The sequence below is a fragment of the Triticum urartu genome, chromosome 6A (genome assembly GCF_056163025.1).
Source record: "Triticum urartu cultivar PI428250 chromosome 6A, HENAU_Tu73, whole genome shotgun sequence".
Lineage (NCBI taxonomy): Eukaryota > Viridiplantae > Streptophyta > Magnoliopsida > Poales > Poaceae > Triticum > Triticum urartu.
In genome coordinates, this window is record NC_141878.1 from 577,117,466 (window position 1) to 577,135,419 (window position 17,954).

The 17,954-nt window shown below is 45.1% G+C and overlaps 2 protein-coding genes across 2 annotated transcripts; both read right to left on the reverse strand.

Annotated features, from left to right (window-relative positions):
• Positions 1-8,484: 8,484 nt before the first annotated feature.
• Positions 8,485-10,003, reverse strand: LOC125515304 (phosphoenolpyruvate carboxylase kinase 2-like). The gene is made up of 2 exons (XM_048680750.2): positions 9,067-10,003; positions 8,485-8,969 (listed from the first exon to the last, which is right to left on the reverse strand). The coding sequence occupies exons 1-2, from the start codon at positions 9,872-9,874 to the stop codon at positions 8,923-8,925; spliced, it is 855 nt and encodes a 284-aa protein (XP_048536707.2). The 5' UTR covers positions 9,875-10,003; the 3' UTR covers positions 8,485-8,922.
• A 4,690-nt stretch (positions 10,004-14,693) lies between these two features.
• Positions 14,694-15,461, reverse strand: LOC147966561 (uncharacterized). Its single transcript, XM_087530873.1, has one exon. It carries the CDS (start codon positions 15,459-15,461, stop codon positions 14,694-14,696), a length of 768 nt encoding a protein of 255 aa, XP_087386999.1.
• Between the last annotated feature and the right edge of the window lie 2,493 nt (positions 15,462-17,954).

Genomic DNA, 17,954 nt, shown 5'->3' on the forward strand with positions numbered 1-17,954 from the left:
TGTTTTTTTTCGTTTTCACGGAGGCACGACCGTGACTCTCGCGAAAGTACAACTGTTCCTCTCACGGAAACAAAACCGTGACTTTCACGAAAGGAAAAAAATATTTTTTTGTTTCCAAGAGGCACGTCTGTGACCCTCGTCAAAGCACAATCGTGCCTCTCGCGGAAGCAAAACCGTGACTCTCGCGAAAGAAAAAAAATAGAAAACACATTTTTTTGTTTCCGAGAGGCACGGCCGTGACTCTCGCTAAAGCACAACCGTGCATCTCGCGGAAGCAAAACCGTGACTCTCACGAAATAAAAAAGTAGAAAATGCGTTTTTTTCCGTTTCCGAGAGGCACGGCCGTGACTGTCGCTAAAGCACAACCGTGCCTCTCGCAGAAGCAAAACCGTGACTCTCATGAAAGTAAAAAAACAGAAAGCGTGTTTTTTTCGTTTCCAAGAGGCACGACCGTGACTCTCGCGAAGCACACCCGTGCCTCTCGCTGGAGAAAAATCGTGACTCTCGCGAAAGGAAACAAACAGAAAACATGTTTTTTTTTGTTTCCGATAGGCACGGCCGTGACTCTCGGGAAAGCAAAACCGTGCCTCTCGCGGAAGCAAAAGCGTGACTCTCGCGAAAGGGGAAAAAAGAAAACGCGTTTTTTCGCGCAATTTTTTTTAATATTTTTTTAACGAAAAGCTAAGGAAGGCCGGTGGAAAACCAAAATATCGAAAAAACCCGTTTAAAAAGCTGAAAATGTGTGCGGAAAAATAAAGAAAACAAAATTCAGAGGGAGCGCACAAAGCACGACACGTGGCGAATGGCTGAGAGCGCGCCAAGTGACGCTGATCGTTATGAGACTTCCGAAGAAGCGCTCGTTAACTAGTTGCTCTCGTTAAGCGCTCGACAGCTCCGTGACGCTAACATGCTGCGCACCCTAAGCCTGGCCCAACAAGGGCAGATATTCCCTTGCGTTGCTCCCTCGCCTTTTTTTCTGATCGCTCGTTTCTTTGATTTCTGATATCCATGGTTGGCCAGTTAACTATTGACCAAATACATGGTAATTAAAAGTTCATTAGTATGGTAAACATTTTTTTGTAAAGTTCATGGAATTCGAAAAAAGTTCATGGATTTTTGGAAAAAATATTCAGAAATTTGAAAACATTTCATCAATTTTGAAAAAAAAAATGAACCAAATTTTGAAAAACTTAATGAATTTGGAAAAAAATCATCCTTTTTTTAAAAAAAATCACAAATTTGGGAAAAAGTTCAAGAAATTTAGGGGGAAAAAGTTCACCAATTATTTTTGAAACATTCACGAATTTGGAGAAAGTTCGTCGATTTGAGAAAAGGGTTCATCAATTTTGAAAAAAAAACCACGAATTTGATTTTTCTAAGGATTTTGGAAAATATCATAAAAAATGAAAGGTGTTCATGGATTTAAAGAAGAGTTCCCGGATTTGTAAAAAGTTTGCTTTTTAGCTGAATTTGAAAAAAGTTTGTAAAACATGCACAACAGATGGTCGCCCCAGCCATCATCAGCGCCACTCCTGAAGGCAAGACGTGCAAGTCCCATCTTCGCATAGTCTTTGTTTGCCTGTTAAAGCTGCATTAGGCACCTGCAAGTGTTGTCTTATGTTGAACTTGCTATATACTCCCTCTGTCAAGCTTCTTGAAAAAGGTTTTTATAATATAGGACGGACGGAGTAGCGTTTAATATTTGAACCATTTTAACTGCCATGCAACTCGTGGTTTCATTCTGATTACTGGAGCCGGGATTACCTTTTTTTTTAACATCATGCTTTCAAGTTACCGAACCTGACATCTTTCTGTGGCCGGTGGTGGCAAGCTGTAAAGTTAACAGATTACTTAGTGCATACCAGCCCATGTCCTCATTTACATCACGATGCCGCCCTGCCTCCTCACCGATCACCTCCCAAACGGCCAAACCCAAAGGAGCAACAGAAGCAGCGACCTTTCCAGGTCGTGCCTGTAATGAGGATGGCTCGGTTAGGTCATAGGTAGGTAAGGTGGCCACAGCATAAAGCCATTCGTTTCCGAACGTGAAGTTTCTACATCCAGGAGCAAATGCTTTTGGTGTAAACAGTAAAATAAAAAAAATCTGATTTTTTTGTGACATACTTTCGTAAATGTTAGTTGTGCATGCAAAATTTCATCACAAAATCACATTGTTGGAGGACATGGTAAAAAGAAACAAAATCGATACTCTAAAAATGTTACATACGAAAGCATTTTGGAGCTCTGATTTTGTTTTTTTGGCACGACTTTCACCAATGTGATTTCGCGATGAAATTTTACATGCACGACAAACATTTGCGAAAGTATGTCACAAAAAAATTCAGGATATTTTGATTTCTTTTTCTATTTTTTTGATTTTACTGTTCACAGCAGGAGCATTTGCTGCTCGGTGTAGAATGGCACTTTCGTTCCCGGCCAACCTTCATAGCAACAATCCTATTCACAACAGATGCAACTTGCCATGCATGACATGACATCAGCATGGTTGGCTAGCTTGTTTCCCTCCCACCATGGACAACTAGACGCTGCACACAGAAATCCTGAGCAGTCGGTCACAGGAGAGCAAAAACCCTTTCGCTGCTGCTGGAGGAGAACGGAGGAGGGCGGTTGCTTGGTGAGCAGTGCGAAGAACGTGACCACCTCTCTCGGCGTTGTCCGTTGTTTTGTTAGCAGATCGCGGGATCGGACGGCCAAGGACGCGCATCATGTGCATGCCTGTGAAGATCACCGAGCAAGTGGTGTGGTGAAACGAATGGCAGAGGAAGAGTTTTCAGCCTTTCAGTTTCGAAGTTATTAAAGCAACTAAATAAAGCCTCTCGGTGTGCATCGGTATCCTCCTGAGTCATTACCATGCTCACTATACCGTTGCTCACGTTACCGGTTGTGTTCTTCTTTCTCGTTGACGTGTTCTGACATTTGCGTGACGTAGTCACATGTGTCTGGCCAGACGATGATGGATGCCGTCTCACCGAGAGGGCCCTAAGAATATCTCTCCCTCGACAGAGGAGCAAATCCCATTCTCGAGCTATCCGGATGTGCCTGAAAGTTGTCGTTATGATCATCTTTGTTACAGATGATGGTTGAGCAACCCCAAAGCCCACCATATGGTAGGAAGTGACATGAGACACTCTCATGGTCTGAGGAGGTACAACAAATGCTAACACTTCGTGTTATAACAGATGATTTCAGACAATATAATCACATAGTATAACAGACAAGTATTGGGTCGATTCAATATGATCATTCTTCTAACGGCATACCGTCAATGTTGTTTTATGACTATAGTTACACTAAGCACATCCTAAGATCGGAAAAACGTGAACACCAACAACATCGGGAACCTATTGTTACCGTTTATCATTCCACACGCGCATATGAGTTTTCCACTTAGTCGCATATTCCAGGATTATAGTAGTTATACCATGGAATATAAGCTCTTAACTATGACTATGAAAATATAATAATATAATCTTATTGCCTCTAGGGCATATTCCAACAAAAAAGGCAATATCAAAATCATGAACTAGATCGAAGGTAATCACTCCAATACTATGGATGAGAGCTATCCTTGGAGGACTCTCTCAATTCTGATTAGTGCCCAATTTTTGATAATATTTATGTGTTCCAATACAAGATTAAGATATTCATGTTAACCCTAAAGTACTATTCTAACATAAACTAGTCTTATGTCTATTTGCTTCTATTTAATTAGTTACTAGAAACTACTATAGGATATTTCCATCAATTTGATGGTTTACAAATATGAGTTGAGATATATAACAATATTCAAACACACAAACATATATGCGAATGTCATAACTTAAACCATGGAGGCATGATATTCTGCCTATTTCCCACATTTACGGCAATCATTCTTAATCTTTTAAGTGGAGTTGTCTCAAAATGGGAAGTAACTTTAGCTATGGAACACAATTTTCATTTTGGCATGTTTTTCGTGTAGTGTTCAATGATAGACATTAGAATTGTATAACAAACATGTTTTAGTTAATATTTAGAAATATTTTAATATAATATAAAATATATTGGATAAGTTTGAATTTGATGTGTAAAAATATAAAAGTTCAATATAAATATTCCGGGCATCATTATTTCTGAGGAAAATATATGTTGTTTTACGAACAAAATTTCAAATTCTCACCTTTTTCAAAAGTAAGGATTACTAATTTTAGCAAAGTTAAGAAACTATTTTGTACAAACACGATCTTGATGATAATCTCCGAATAAATTTTGGTAACCCAAATATATTAAAATTACTAGACATGATGTACTGCATAGAGTTTTGAGTTTATAATCATGCCTTAGCTTCGATTGGTGAGCCATTTCACATCAATATACGACGGATATTTTTTAAGCACACATTGAACACCTTACAAAACACAATAAATATATTTAAATACACTATAACTTTTAAAAATAAATTTATTTTTTCTTTATATTTGTTCGCTGTTCAATTTATTTAACATTTGTTTTTAGTTCAAAAACACTTTCTACAATTTCTAAAATGTAGGAGTAACTTGTTCATGAAGCCATTTTTGTGACGTAAGACTAACTTGTTAATTAAGCTATTTTTTAATCATAGTGTCAAAAATGATATTACGTTTTGGGACGTAAGACTAACTTGCTATTTAAGCCATTTTTCTAAAAAAACACACAAAAAGGTAAATTGGCCACTCCACTTCCGACCATATATAGGTTGGTGGGGATGTTTCCGCACCTATTTGACACTACTAAAATAGGGGACCTCCTATTGGGCGCATGTTGGCGTCAACCTGGACTAAAACGGGGAACAAATGGCGGACCCACTATGGCGAGCACTGCTGAGCCTTTGGTGTGTTTTTATCTTTGATTTTCTAGGTGAGTTTTCTCCACACAGAAACTTGTTGGCTATTTTAAGAATCTAAATAATTTAAAACTTACTAGAAAAAAATCTTTAGAAAATGACCATCGTAAATTTGAAAAACTTCATGATTTATTTTAGAAAAATATTTACGCATATAAAAAGATATTCATCGTATATTTTAAAATTGTGCATCATTTATTACAAAACAATGTTTAGATTATATTTAACGAATGTTCACTTCATCTTATAAATTTAAAAATATTCACTATATATAAAGAACATTCACCTAGTTTTTTTATAAAATGTTCATCGTTTTATTACAAAAGATGTTTGACATATATTAAAAATTGTTCTGTATGTTTGCAAAATTTTAATGTATAAAATACAGTTTAAAATTTACAAACAAAACAAAAAAGAAAAAACATAAGAAAGCAAAAACAACATAAAAGGCCAAAAAAATGAAGTAAAACTAGGAGCAAAAACAAACCCGAAAAGAGAAAAAAAAATAAAAAAAACCCAACTAATGTTGGACTTACTAAAATCATAAAAGGAAAAGAGGAAAGAGAAAAAACCGCTGAAACCCAAACGAAAAGGGAAAAAAATGTTACAAAATCGAAGAAAAAAAGTAATGAAACCAATTTTGATCCCGGCCCGCGAAACGCTAATGGGTCGGCTCGTATTGCCTCGCTTCAGGAGGCTACTATTTGTTACTTGCATGATTCGGAAAACATGAAAAAGTAAATTGGTCACTCCAGTTCAAGCATGTATAGTTCTGACAAATGATCTGGCAAATGGTACTTGGGGACGCCATGGAGTGATCATTGGTGAGATCAAGTCTAATGCAGCTAGTTTTAATTGTAATTTTGCTTCTGAAGGTCGTTTAGTTAATGAGGATGTTCATAATTTAGGTCGATTCTCCCTCTCTTTAGGCCAGGGTCGCCAATTGTGGCCTATGCAACCCCATGACCCGAATGTAACCCCACAAATTGTGGTATTTGATGAATAAAGTGTTGCTTTAACACCCCCCCCCCCCCCCCCAAAAAAAACTTTGTAGCCCGTATAGGCTAGCATGGATATTCCACAACTATTTGGCACAAAAGGCATCAAACAGGATGTCACCATCCTCTTTTTTTAGGCTGGATGTCTCCCTCCTAGGGTCGTGCTATCCATCTAGTTAAGTGACGAGACCTTCAGCATGAAGGGGAAAAAACCACATGCCCCATCCTGCAAATTTTTACTATGTCGGCAGAGGATACAAATGTCAGGGATTTACAATTGATCAACTATCACGTGCGGCGGCGTACAAGAGAGATATATAACAGGGGTGACATAGGCCCCCGCCCCCTGCATCTCTGTTGGGGCCTTCCGATGACAGGCCTCCGCTCTGCTCGTCAGGAGTTAGCCGTTATACTTATATATCAATTTGGATCACAATATAACAAATTTCATGATCTTTGACAATACCATACGATTATCTCTGAAACAGATGATAGGGAGAATGTTGCGAACCATAAAAATTTGGTCGATCTTGTCCCCTGAATCAGAGAGACTGAAACTGGAGGGTTTAACTCAATTCCTGATAGATCAACTAAAGAAACCCATGCTGATTCCATGTGGCTAGATGGAAACATGGGTCTGCAGCTTCCAAGGAAGCTCCTCGCGCCAAGCTTCTGGAACAAATGATGGATCTCTGAGCTAAACCAGCACTTGACATGAAGATCAAGCAAGTGCTATTTACAATCCCATCCTCTGTCGTGGACAACGGATGGTCGCCCCAGCCATTATCAGCGCCACCCCTAAAGCATGAGACTTTTTTTTCGTGAATACGCAAAGGTTGTGTATCATTGCATTGATAGAAGGAAAGCAGAATGAATACATAAGAGGGTACAACACATATCACAGACGCATATAGGAGAAGCCGCGAACATGGGACCAGAGCAGAGAGACACGAGATGCTAAGCCCAAACAAAGGAAAAACACAGCTAAACCGCCAAGCCAAGTCCGGGTAGAGGGGCAAGCCGAACCGGCAAGGCATCGATCATCTCTAACTCCAACACCCGAGACGCCGCGAGCAAGCAAGATGGCGCCTTCAAGAAGGGGAGCGCACGACGCCGCCGTCATCCGATTCGAAGAACTGGACCATTGTCACGGATCAGGGGCCGGAGATGAGGAAGTCGCTTCACTGGTCAAGATCACCACCTCAGGAGGGGCTTGGGTGGGGTTGCGCCCGCCGTCGGTGGGTAGCATCGGGCGACGCCGAAAAACCACGAGCTTTAGGATTGGCACGTCATGGAGATGGACGGGGTCGAAGGGCGGTATGGTGGAAGGAGCCGGCGCGGATGAAAGGATGGTAACCTGCTAGTGTTGCCCTATGTTGAACTTGCTATATAGCGTTTTATTTTTTGAACCATTTTTTACTGCTATGCAACTCGTGGTTTCATTCTGATTAATGGAGCCAGGATCACCTCCCTGTTTTTCTAAATAAAAAAAAACGTCATGTTTTCAAGTTACCGAGCCTGATATCTTTGTGTGGCCGATGGTGGCAAGCTGTAAAGTTAAAACAGATTACTCGGTGCACACCAGCCCATCACCTGATTTACATCATGCTGCTGCGCTGCCTCCTCACCGATCACCACCCAAACCCAAAGGAGCAACAGAAGCAGCGAGCTTTCCAGGTCGCGCCTGTCATGAGGATGGCTCGGTTAGGTCTTAGGTGGGTAAGGTGGCTACAGCACAAAGCCGTTCCCGGCAACAGTCCTCCTCATTATCTGCATGGTTTCAGAGTGCTCAGCAGTCAGCAGATGCAACTTGCCACAAAGGACATGGGCAGGGCTGGCATGTTTCCCTCCAACCATGGCACAGGAATCCGGAGCAGTCACTCACCTCACGGGAGCGCACAGGACGGAGGAGGGCGGTTGCTTGGCGAGCAGGGAGCAGAACGTGACCACCTCTCTCGGCGTTGGCCGTTGCTTCGTTAGCAGATCGCCGGATCGGACGGCCAGGGACGCGCATCATGTGCATGCCTGTGAAGATCAGCGAGCAAGTGGTGTGGTGAAACGAACGGCAGAGCAAGCGTTTTCAGGCTTTCGGTTTCAGAAGTTATTAAAGCAACGGAAGTAGTAAAAGTGTTTTCAGTTAGGTGGCAGAGTGTTTTCGGCTCTTCATTTTCGGCAGTAAAAGTGGTTTCAGTTAGGTATATATTCGGTTGAGCCATCCATCATGTGACTGACTGCGTAATGCGATTGGTTAATGGTGATTAACAACCCACAAGTTGCTGAAAAAGTTCAGAGACAACATCCACGGGATACATACATACACAGTACAAGATTTTGCAAGTTGCGACTGAAAAGGCCAAAAAGCCATGTAATTGCAACTGCTCTGCTGCTAGTATCTGAATCAAAAGCGTATCCTCTTCGTTCATTATCAGCACGCATCATCGGACAGCAAAGACAGTCACCAAATCTCCAGCCCCGCGATCACACATGACATCGCACCATGGAGACTTGCAGAGCACTCTCTGTTGGTTAGCTGGTGTCCACTTGTAAGAGTGTTGTGCCAGCACAGAAGATGATGGCCAGTTAAACTGAAGCAACACGCAGTGATTTTGTACAAAACATGCACATATTTTTGCTTCATTTTCATTCTTCTGAACAAAGCCTGCGTACTAAGTTCCACTAAGTACTACTAAACCCTCTCTTCCTCTTCAGCTAGAACTGATCAAGACTGTATGTACAAGGACTGCTGCAGCGATTCAGAGAACAAACACGACGAACAAACACACATTCAGGCTAACTCAGGTGAAAGCTTCTGCAATTCCAGCTTCACCAGAGACCTCTAGACCTAAATGATCACGAAGGAACTAGCACTACTTCTACTTACTGAACTCAACTCAACTCCGGCACCACCGCTGCTTCTGTCCATCGCCGATTTGCCGGAGAAACAGAGCAGAGCCGCAGAAACCGAGCCGTCGTCCTCCGTGGAGAAGGTCTTCTATCTACAGATGGATGGAGCGCGCCCCGCATGTTGGTCCATCGATTTCTTCAGCCCGCAACCGCATCCCCTCCGCAGCTCGCGATCCACGGATGCCCTGCGGAAATCACCACCCGATCCACAAACGTCAGCGAGGAACTCCAAGGACGGCGAGCGTTTTTGTTTCAGTGGATCTGCCGGGGGTCGCTGCTTACTCAGGACTTGTTCGGCCGAGAACCTGCGGGAGACGTCCTTGCAGAGCATGCGGCGCATCAGGTCCTTGGCCTCGGGGGAGACGCCGGCGAAGGCGCGCGGCGGGAAGCGCACGTTGCCGCGGAGCACGGCCTCGAAGATCTCCGGGGCGGCGGCGCCGTAGAAGGGCACGGACCCCGACAGCATCATGTAGAGCACCACCCCGGCGCTCCACACGTCCACCTTCTCGCCGTACTCCCGCCCGGCGACCACCTCGGGGGCGACGTAGTAGGGCGTGCCGACGATCCCGGACATGCGGCGCCCGTCCCCGAACCACTCCGCGGAGCCGAAGTCGGCGAGCTTGAGCGCGCCGGTGGCGGCGTCGAAGAGGAGGTTGTCGGGCTTGACGTCCCGGTGGGCGACCCCGCGGCGGTGGCACGCGGCGAGCGCGGAGGCGATCTGCGCGGCGAGCCCCGCCGCCTCGCGCTCGGGGAGGTGGCCGCCGCGGGCGGAGAGGAGGGAGAGGAGGTCCCCGCCGGCGCAGAGGTCGACGACGAGGTGGACGGCGTCGGCGTCGTCGAAGGCGGCGTGGAGGGCGACCAGGTGCGGGCTGCAGGGCGGGGAGGAGGCGAGGAGGTGCAGCTTGGGCTCCTGCTCCGCGAGGGCCAGGTCGAGAGGGTCACGCAGCGGCGCCTTGGGCGTGGTCTTCAACGCCAGCGCCTCCCCCGTGGCGTTGGAGTGGCAGCGGCGGACGGTCCCGAACCGGCCGTGCCCGATCTCGTCGCCGATGGAGTACTGCCGCCTCAGCGCCTCCTCTCCGCCGTAGACCATGGCCGGGTCCGTCTCTGTTGTTGGGGCGGGCGGGTGTGGTGTGCGGTGTGGTGCGGGTCGAGGCCTCCCCGGCGGCGAGGGCGGTTATAAATGCGAGAGGGGAGGGGGAGGGGGGAGCCAGCGAGGCGGAGGCGAATGCGAATATTCTGCTCGCTCCTCTCTTTTGGCCGCTAGTCATTTGGAATCCGCTGGAGACATATTTTTTTGCCCCCATTTGCATACTTAAATAAAACCCGAAAAAACCTAGTACTGCTAATGTGGGGAGAGCGTTATTTGTTACGGACGAGACTTGCCTATGCCCCTCGCGTGCGCCCATCCGTGCTCGTGCGTACGTGGCTTAATTTGATTGGAGCAAAATAAGGCCCGGGCCTACCCTGTTAAAATCAGAAGAAAAAAAGGAAAAAAAAAACAGCCGTAGAATAAAGTGGTAGCACAAATGAAAGCATGAGAAAAGAGCAGGCAAGCTGGATCCATTTGTTACTGCTATTAGTCAATCAATTGGTTGACTTAGGAAAAAAATGAAATCCGAGGCAGAGAGAAACCCAAGGTATGCATTTTATCTTGTTTTTCAATGCATTTTGTGCTACGCATGAATGATTGCCTTCTCTAACCGCCATTTTAAAATATTTGACAACAAATTGCACATACAAAATTGTGCCGATCAACCTTTTTCAAAAGGAAAAAGGTCTCTCCGACCAGACCACGGTTTGTCATTTGCTTGGGTCGGCTGCAGGATGCATACAACATGGATGAAGTTATTATACTACAAGGGAAGTGGATGAGTTGGTTTTGGCCCATCTTAATTGACAATTGATGGGTTTAGGATAAACTAATGCTTACGATAAGATAATGCAACTAGTAATAATACACTCATGAGCAAGTCATTATGGCCATTTGGGATCTGCGGGACACATATTTCCTCTGTTTGCATGCTTAAAGCATATAGTAAAATCCTACTATGTGGGTTTCTTTGATCCGCGAAATCGTTAAAACGTGGGAATAACAAACGTTTGAATTGAAACTACATTTCCTATAGAATGTGCTACGAATAGGGGTGCAGGGCAGCGTCCCGCATTGGTCCACATAGGTGGATGGCAATACAAACTAAGCTAATACCGCACAACTTAGTTAGAACTAAATTGTCCAAGTTTGAATACGAAGCGGGCCGGATCGGGCACCGCGTCACATCTTTAGCTACGAATCCGTAGAAAGGCAGAAGTATATGATTCGATTATATGAATTAAACAACCAACATAGTTAATATCCTTAAGGATTCTGATACTTCGAAAATTATGTGAAAATCCTTTGAATCGAAGAAGTCTTCAGTGAATTTACTAGGAAACCAATTAAACTCAAGCCAAGAGAAGACGCGGGATACGCATTTTAGGATTTTCTATAAAATGGGACGCATGAATGAGAGGGTGCTTTGATACGTTTTAGTCTCACGACTAAACGTAGTGGGACTAAAACTTGCTAGCCTTACCCATGCTTGGATCCAAATACTAAAGAGACTAAAATCAAGTTAATGAGCATTTATTATTCTCTAAACCCTCCAATTCAGAACTCGCATGTGTTAAAGGAGAGGAGTTAAATGAGGAGAGAGAGGACTAATCCACATTTTAGTAGGGATACCCCTGACTAAAAAATTTTAGTCTCAAGACTAGTTTTAGCCTCTCTTTAATCAGGGGTGCTTGGAACTTTAGCCTCTTAAAGAGACCATTTTTAGTCAGACTAAAATAAGTCCATTGAATCCAAGCACCCTCTGAGTGCCTTCTCCAATTGGCTCCCCCTCATAAAATGTTTGACAACAAATTGTACTTATTAAGAATGTCAGCAGCCACGAACCAACCTGTGGTTGAATGTTAGAGAAACAGTGATATCCCCAGTCCACCAGGGTTCAAATCTTCGTGCTTACATTATTCCTGGATATATTTCAGGATTTCCGGCGATGCGCTTTTAGTGGGAGAGACGTTCCCGTCGACGATGAGACACCTACGACGACTTCGTAAATCTCAAGATAATAGGCCGGCTTAGTCTCTCGAAGCTGCTCATAGGGTAGAGGGTGTATGTGCGTTCATATGGGTGAATGTATGAGCGCCTGCGTCTGTCCTGTGTTAAAAAAAATGCCAGCAGCCTTTTTCTAATGGTGTCTCCGACCACAGTTTTGCATTAATCCGGACGGTTTTGCATCACAGGGATGAATTAATTAGGCAGTTTTGCTTTGGCCAATTGATCGTGTACTAGGTTTTAGATTAAGATACTCATGCAGATGCAGATGCAAACATGGGATGTGACAAAGTCTGTAGGTGGGTTCGCCGCGGGCACGCCTGGCCGTATGCATGTCCGCATCTGAATTCCAGCACGGTGGGGGCCGGGCACGCATGCATGGTGCATGACACGCAACTGGCCAAGTCTTTTCCAGTGTTTCTACAACGTTTTTGTGTTTCTTTTAACCTCCAGACACCTAAACTAAATGGTGTACTCCGGCAAGCCAGCAACACATGTGCACGCATGGCCTGTGGCCCAGCCTAATCAAATTAGCAGATGTTGGAGATAGAAGCAGCGTGCATGCTTCTTCAAGTTAACCAACAATTGAACTTCAAAAAAAAAAAAGTTAACCAACAATCGAAAGCCGGAGATCGAAGCGTGCATGCTTCTTCAAGTTCCTTTTCCAAAAATGCTTCTTCAAGTTTGCTTCATGTATGTATGTTCGTTTCTTTTGCTTGTCCACTTTTGTTTACGGTGCCGCGTTATCGTTATTCATTCCTGTCAAACACCTTATAAAATGCCCTCGCGAAAAAAAAGCACCTTATAAAACGGAGCCAATAGGCAGTGAAGGTTCACCAGAGATAGTGACATTTACGAATGTTTTTACTGGCAGTTTCTTCAAAGACGCATAGCAATTTCTTCACAACAGCATGCAGCTTCTCCAGGGAAGGGATATCGTCCTTCTAAGGTTGTCACTGTTTGATCTCGCGTCTCAACTAAAAATGTCAGTAAAATAAAATACATTTGTTTATCACCGCTGATAGAGAAGAACGTTACCAGCTAGCATTACCGTATAAAACGAGAATCGAACCCTAAGGTGATATCACTTGTTCCACTTCCAGTCTCTAGATAGTACAAGCACATCAAAAGGGAACAATAGTACGTGCTCACATGGACCGAGCTGTCACGAAGGGCAGGTACCCTGCTCCCCACAAGCCACCGCCACAAGCAGGGCACCGGATGATCGTTGCGTCATCTGAAAAACCATATGGGGGTGCCCTGCTCCCCCGAAGGTACGCGTGATCGTTTGGAGGATTGTGACAAACTCACTATCTACTTGGGCTAACAAATTTACTCGTCACCTTAAGATATCTGACATATGTCCCGTTTGTGGTGTGGAACGAGAGGATGTGCTCCATGCATTTTGCAGGTGCCTCCTAGCGAAGGAACTATGGCATGCTATGGCGCTTGACTGGCACATCCCGAGGGTCGAAACAATCTATAACTCGGACCCAGAGTGGCTCTTTACGCTCCTCGAACCACTAGACGAGACGGCGCGTATGGTCGTTCCGATGACCACGTGGAGGATTTGATACGTGCGGAATGAGATAACGCATGAGAAAAGGCCTCCGCCTATTGAATCTTCTCGTCGGTCCTGTATGGATATATTAGCCGCTTTTATGCCTCCACCAGTACCCCAGCGGTGATGTTGTCAAAGGAAAAATGGTGCTCAATGCCCTTCCGCCACCCTATAAGGCCAACGCCGAGTCTAAGGAAGAGCTGCGCTGGATGCCCCCTGAGTCAGGTTGGACGAAGCTAAATACGGACGGAAGCTTCATTCCGTCCACAAGTATGGCAGAAGGTGGTATGATCCTACGGGATGCATATGGTGATATCATCTATAGCGCTTGTCGGGAAATCCATATATGTGATAACGCGTTGGACGCTGAGCTAGCGGCGTGTCGGGAGGGGCTGGAGCTGGCCCTCCATCGTACGGTGCTACCCATTTGGTCGAGCTTGATAGCGCGGAGGCGGTGTCACTGATCACAGCACACTCCGAGGAACGATTGATACATCGCATGTTGGTTAAGGAGACTCAGAATCTGGCCTCAACTGAGGATAGGGAGATTTCTTTTACTCACTGTTGTCGGTCGCAGAATAAAGTTAGTCACGAACTTGCCGCATATGACCGTAGCACTCCCCGTACTGCAGTATGATTGCATTCGGGATTAGAATTTATTGTAAACTTAGCATTGGCTGAGAAGCCTCCGTGAATAATTAGAATCTTCTTTTCTCCTGAAAAAAAGAAGAAGAGTAGGTAGCCACTCGGGGAAACGCACGGCCGGAGACCACAGGAAAGAAGTTTCCGGCTCGAGCTAGCAACGGGCACACGACCCGGCCAGTTGCAACGTACGTCCAGCCGCCCGTCAAGACTAGAACAGTTTCGGCATTGACCGGCTTGAGGATTCCGTTCCATCGCGACATACGTGAGTACTCCTTCCGTTCCAAATTACTTGTCACATAAATAGATGCCATACCTACGACAAATAATTCGGAACGGAGGGGGTATCTCTCACTCTCTACAGTGATCTAAAACGTATTATAAAAACTTACAGACGGAGAAGCTAGCAGTGAGAGTCCAGGTACGTGCCAGCTGAAGCGGCTGCATCACCGGAATCAACAATTCGGCACGGCAACAACGTGCGGGAACGGCGTCGCCGGCTTCGTATTCGTACGTGCTTTGACTGACCGGTGCAAATGGGTATATGCATGCATGCTAGCTGCACTGCACGCCCTTTTTTTTTTTTTTGAGAACCGCCCTTTCGGCATTTTATTCATTTAGGCGGGACATATCTGATCGAACAGCCTCGACCAGAAACTCAGGAATTACATGAAACAAGACAGACATAGTATCTAAATATAAAGCCTGCTTAGCAGTCAGGTGGGCAGCTGAATTAGCTTCCCTTGCCGTCCATCGCAGTTCAAACCCGTGAAAACTTGGGAGATAGGTGCGCATCTCCCTCAAGATCGTACCACCAGTGGATCGATCATCACCTTGCTTCCATGCTTCAAACACGGCCTGACAATCTGTCTCAATAATGACATATTGCAGGTCATTTGCACTAGCCAACAACATTGCATCTCTACATGCAATAAGCTCTGTAGAGAAAGGATCAAGTGGTGCCGTGTATTTGATGCACTGCCCCAGTCTGAATACACCCTGTTGATCCCTTGCTACTATGCCCACTGCTGAACACATATTAGTCTCATGTACTGCTCCATCAGTATTCATCTTCACCCACCCCTGAGCTGGCGCCTCCCACTTCTGCCTTTCTATGGATTTGACAGCAGCGGTATTAGGGACGTCAATCGCCATAATGAGTTCTCTAATTAATTCCATTGATTTGATCGGCTGGTACTGAATCTCATTATGCGTATACTTGTTACGGTTCGTCCAAATTGCCCACATGACTGACACCATAACTGTTGCATCTTTCCTTTTAAACACCTCATGGTCCAGTATATCCTTAGACCATGTCAATGGGTGCAGTCTCGGCACTGTAAGGCCAAAAAAATCCTTGGCCGCCTCCCAGAACATTATTGGATAAACCAGATAGCTTATGTGCTAGGGTAGTTCGAGGAAGATACTTTTCGGACGGGAATTTTTTACAAGCTGGCTGTCCAAAGGGTGCCTCAGCAACCTGGAAAGCTATTTGTCAGGGGAAGGAAGTGCTACAGGCAGGCCTTATTAGGCGAATTGGGGATGGGAGGAAGACTGAAGTCCGGCATGATCAATGGATCGCTGGGACAGCCACAATGAAACCTTTATGCAGGCTAGCGGAGGAGCCGATTCAGTTGGCGTCAGAACTGCTAGACGATGATACGGGAGGGTGGGACGAAGTTAAAGTTCTTACACTGTTTATAACACCGGATGCAGATGCAATTTTGAAAATGCCGAGGCCAAGAGTGCAGATTGAAGACTTTTGGGCCTGGGCCTGAGAGCACACGGGTGTTTTCTCGGTACGATCGGCGTACAGAATGCTGATGGAGCACAAAACAGCAAACCAAAGGAGCCCGTCTTCATCCACTCATGGTGAAGAATGGTAGAAAGCACTGTGGAAATTACAGGTGCAACCCAAAATTAGGGTGTTCTAGTGGAGGGTACTAAAGAATTTTGTACCTGTCCATGGGGAGATGAGGAGGAGGCACATCAGAGATGATGCTATATGCCCAATGTGTGGTAGCGAAGATGAGTCCCTATTTCATACACTGCTCCGATGCGATCACGCATTGATGTTCTGGGAGGCACTGCACGCCCATTTGGAAAAGACCGTGCGGCGTCGGAACCCGGCTCATGCATGCACGCTTCTGGGAACTCTAGGCACGTACTTACGTAGCGACGAGCCGACGACCGGCTTCGGTCGGTCGTTCGTTGAGCGCATCGCACCGGTATATTCTGTTGGGGATATCCCTGGAATCTCTGCGCCTAGTCGAGCAACCGCTGAGAGCGACGGCAAATCGTGCTGTGGTTTAACAACAGCGAAAGCTGTGATGGGCTGGGCATGCATGATTATCTATTAGCATTTTTTTAGGGGTATGATAATCTTTTAACAATATAAGGTGGACCTTCCGAAATGGATTTGTGAGTTGGACACTTGGACTGGTCTGCACTTTCTCCCGGCCCCGCTTGCTTGCTGGCTTGACACTTTGAAGTTGACAGGACCCGCCGGCAGAAGGAAACACTATTTTATGTTTCTATATACTTCTTCCGTTTCTTTTTAGTCTGCATATAAAGTTTGATCAAAGTCAAGCTTTGTAGAGTTTGATTTACTTTATATTAAAAAATATAACCATTCATAATACGAAATCAATATTATCAGATGCATCATGAAACGTATTTTCATATTATATAGTTTTAGTATTGTAGAGTTCATATATTTTTATATAAATTTGGTCAAACTTTGTGTAGTTTGACTTTGATCAAATCTTATATGCGAAGTAAAAAGAAATGGAGGGAGTACTTCTTCATTTTGTACCTCTCCTAATGTATTGGTGCTAAAATAAGGTGCTAAATGCATTAAAATGCTTAGCAACTAATATCCTCAATGCATGCGTCTTTTCTTAACTGGGTGATGGACATCTCGCACCGAACACGAACGAATGATTGCATTACTTTAGGCCACTGCCAACGATTATTAACATTTTCTGGCGCCGCGTAACGGAAGCAAACTCCAACGGGACATTTGCATCTGCAGCGTGCTGCCATGCTAGCTGCCCCCGCATGCTCGATGAAGTGAGCAGCTGATTGGAGTCTTTGGGGCGGACCTGGACCGGCAGGAAATAATCACACTGTGGGACTTGCGCCGCGTTCGGCACTCCACCGCTTCTTCAAATTCAAGAATCTACGGAGCAGCTGTTAGCTCGCTCCAGGGATTATAACTCCAGCTCCCGTCCGCTCCAGGAGCAGAGCAGAGCGGAGCGGAGCGGAGGGCCACCGAACGCGCCCTTGGTGCCCCTGCATCTGCGTGTCATAAATACTCTCTCAATCAAGCCCCTTAAACGTAATCCAAATATCTGAGTTGTTCGACATCCCTCATATTCAACCATCAAGATAAGTTAGATGCAACCGCTTGGCATATGCAAGAAATATAACATGGAGGAAATCATTAAAGGGAAAATGCCATTGTTGAAGGAAAGGCCGGTTGTGCATGAAAGGGTGGCTACTGATTCATTGCCATGGCATAAACCACCGGCGGACATGGTCGCCTTATCCATTGATGGGGCCTTCTCCATGTTGGATGAATCGGCGTCGGCGGGAATAATCTTGGGAAGACATGACGGGAGTGTGATCTTTGCAGCCTACTGTTGTCTATTTAATTTTAACGATGCGCTGGAAGCGGAGTTACATGTGTTAATGCAAGGTATGGCACCAGCAGCTCAACATACTAGCATGCCGGTCATCGTTCAGTCCGATTCTTCAGAGGCTTTGTTCGCTTTGACTGGAGACAAGCTATCCCGGTCGGCATATGGTCATTTAGTTGCTGAGATCAAGCATCTTATGGTACAGAGGGAGTTTTTTCGTTGAAGATTA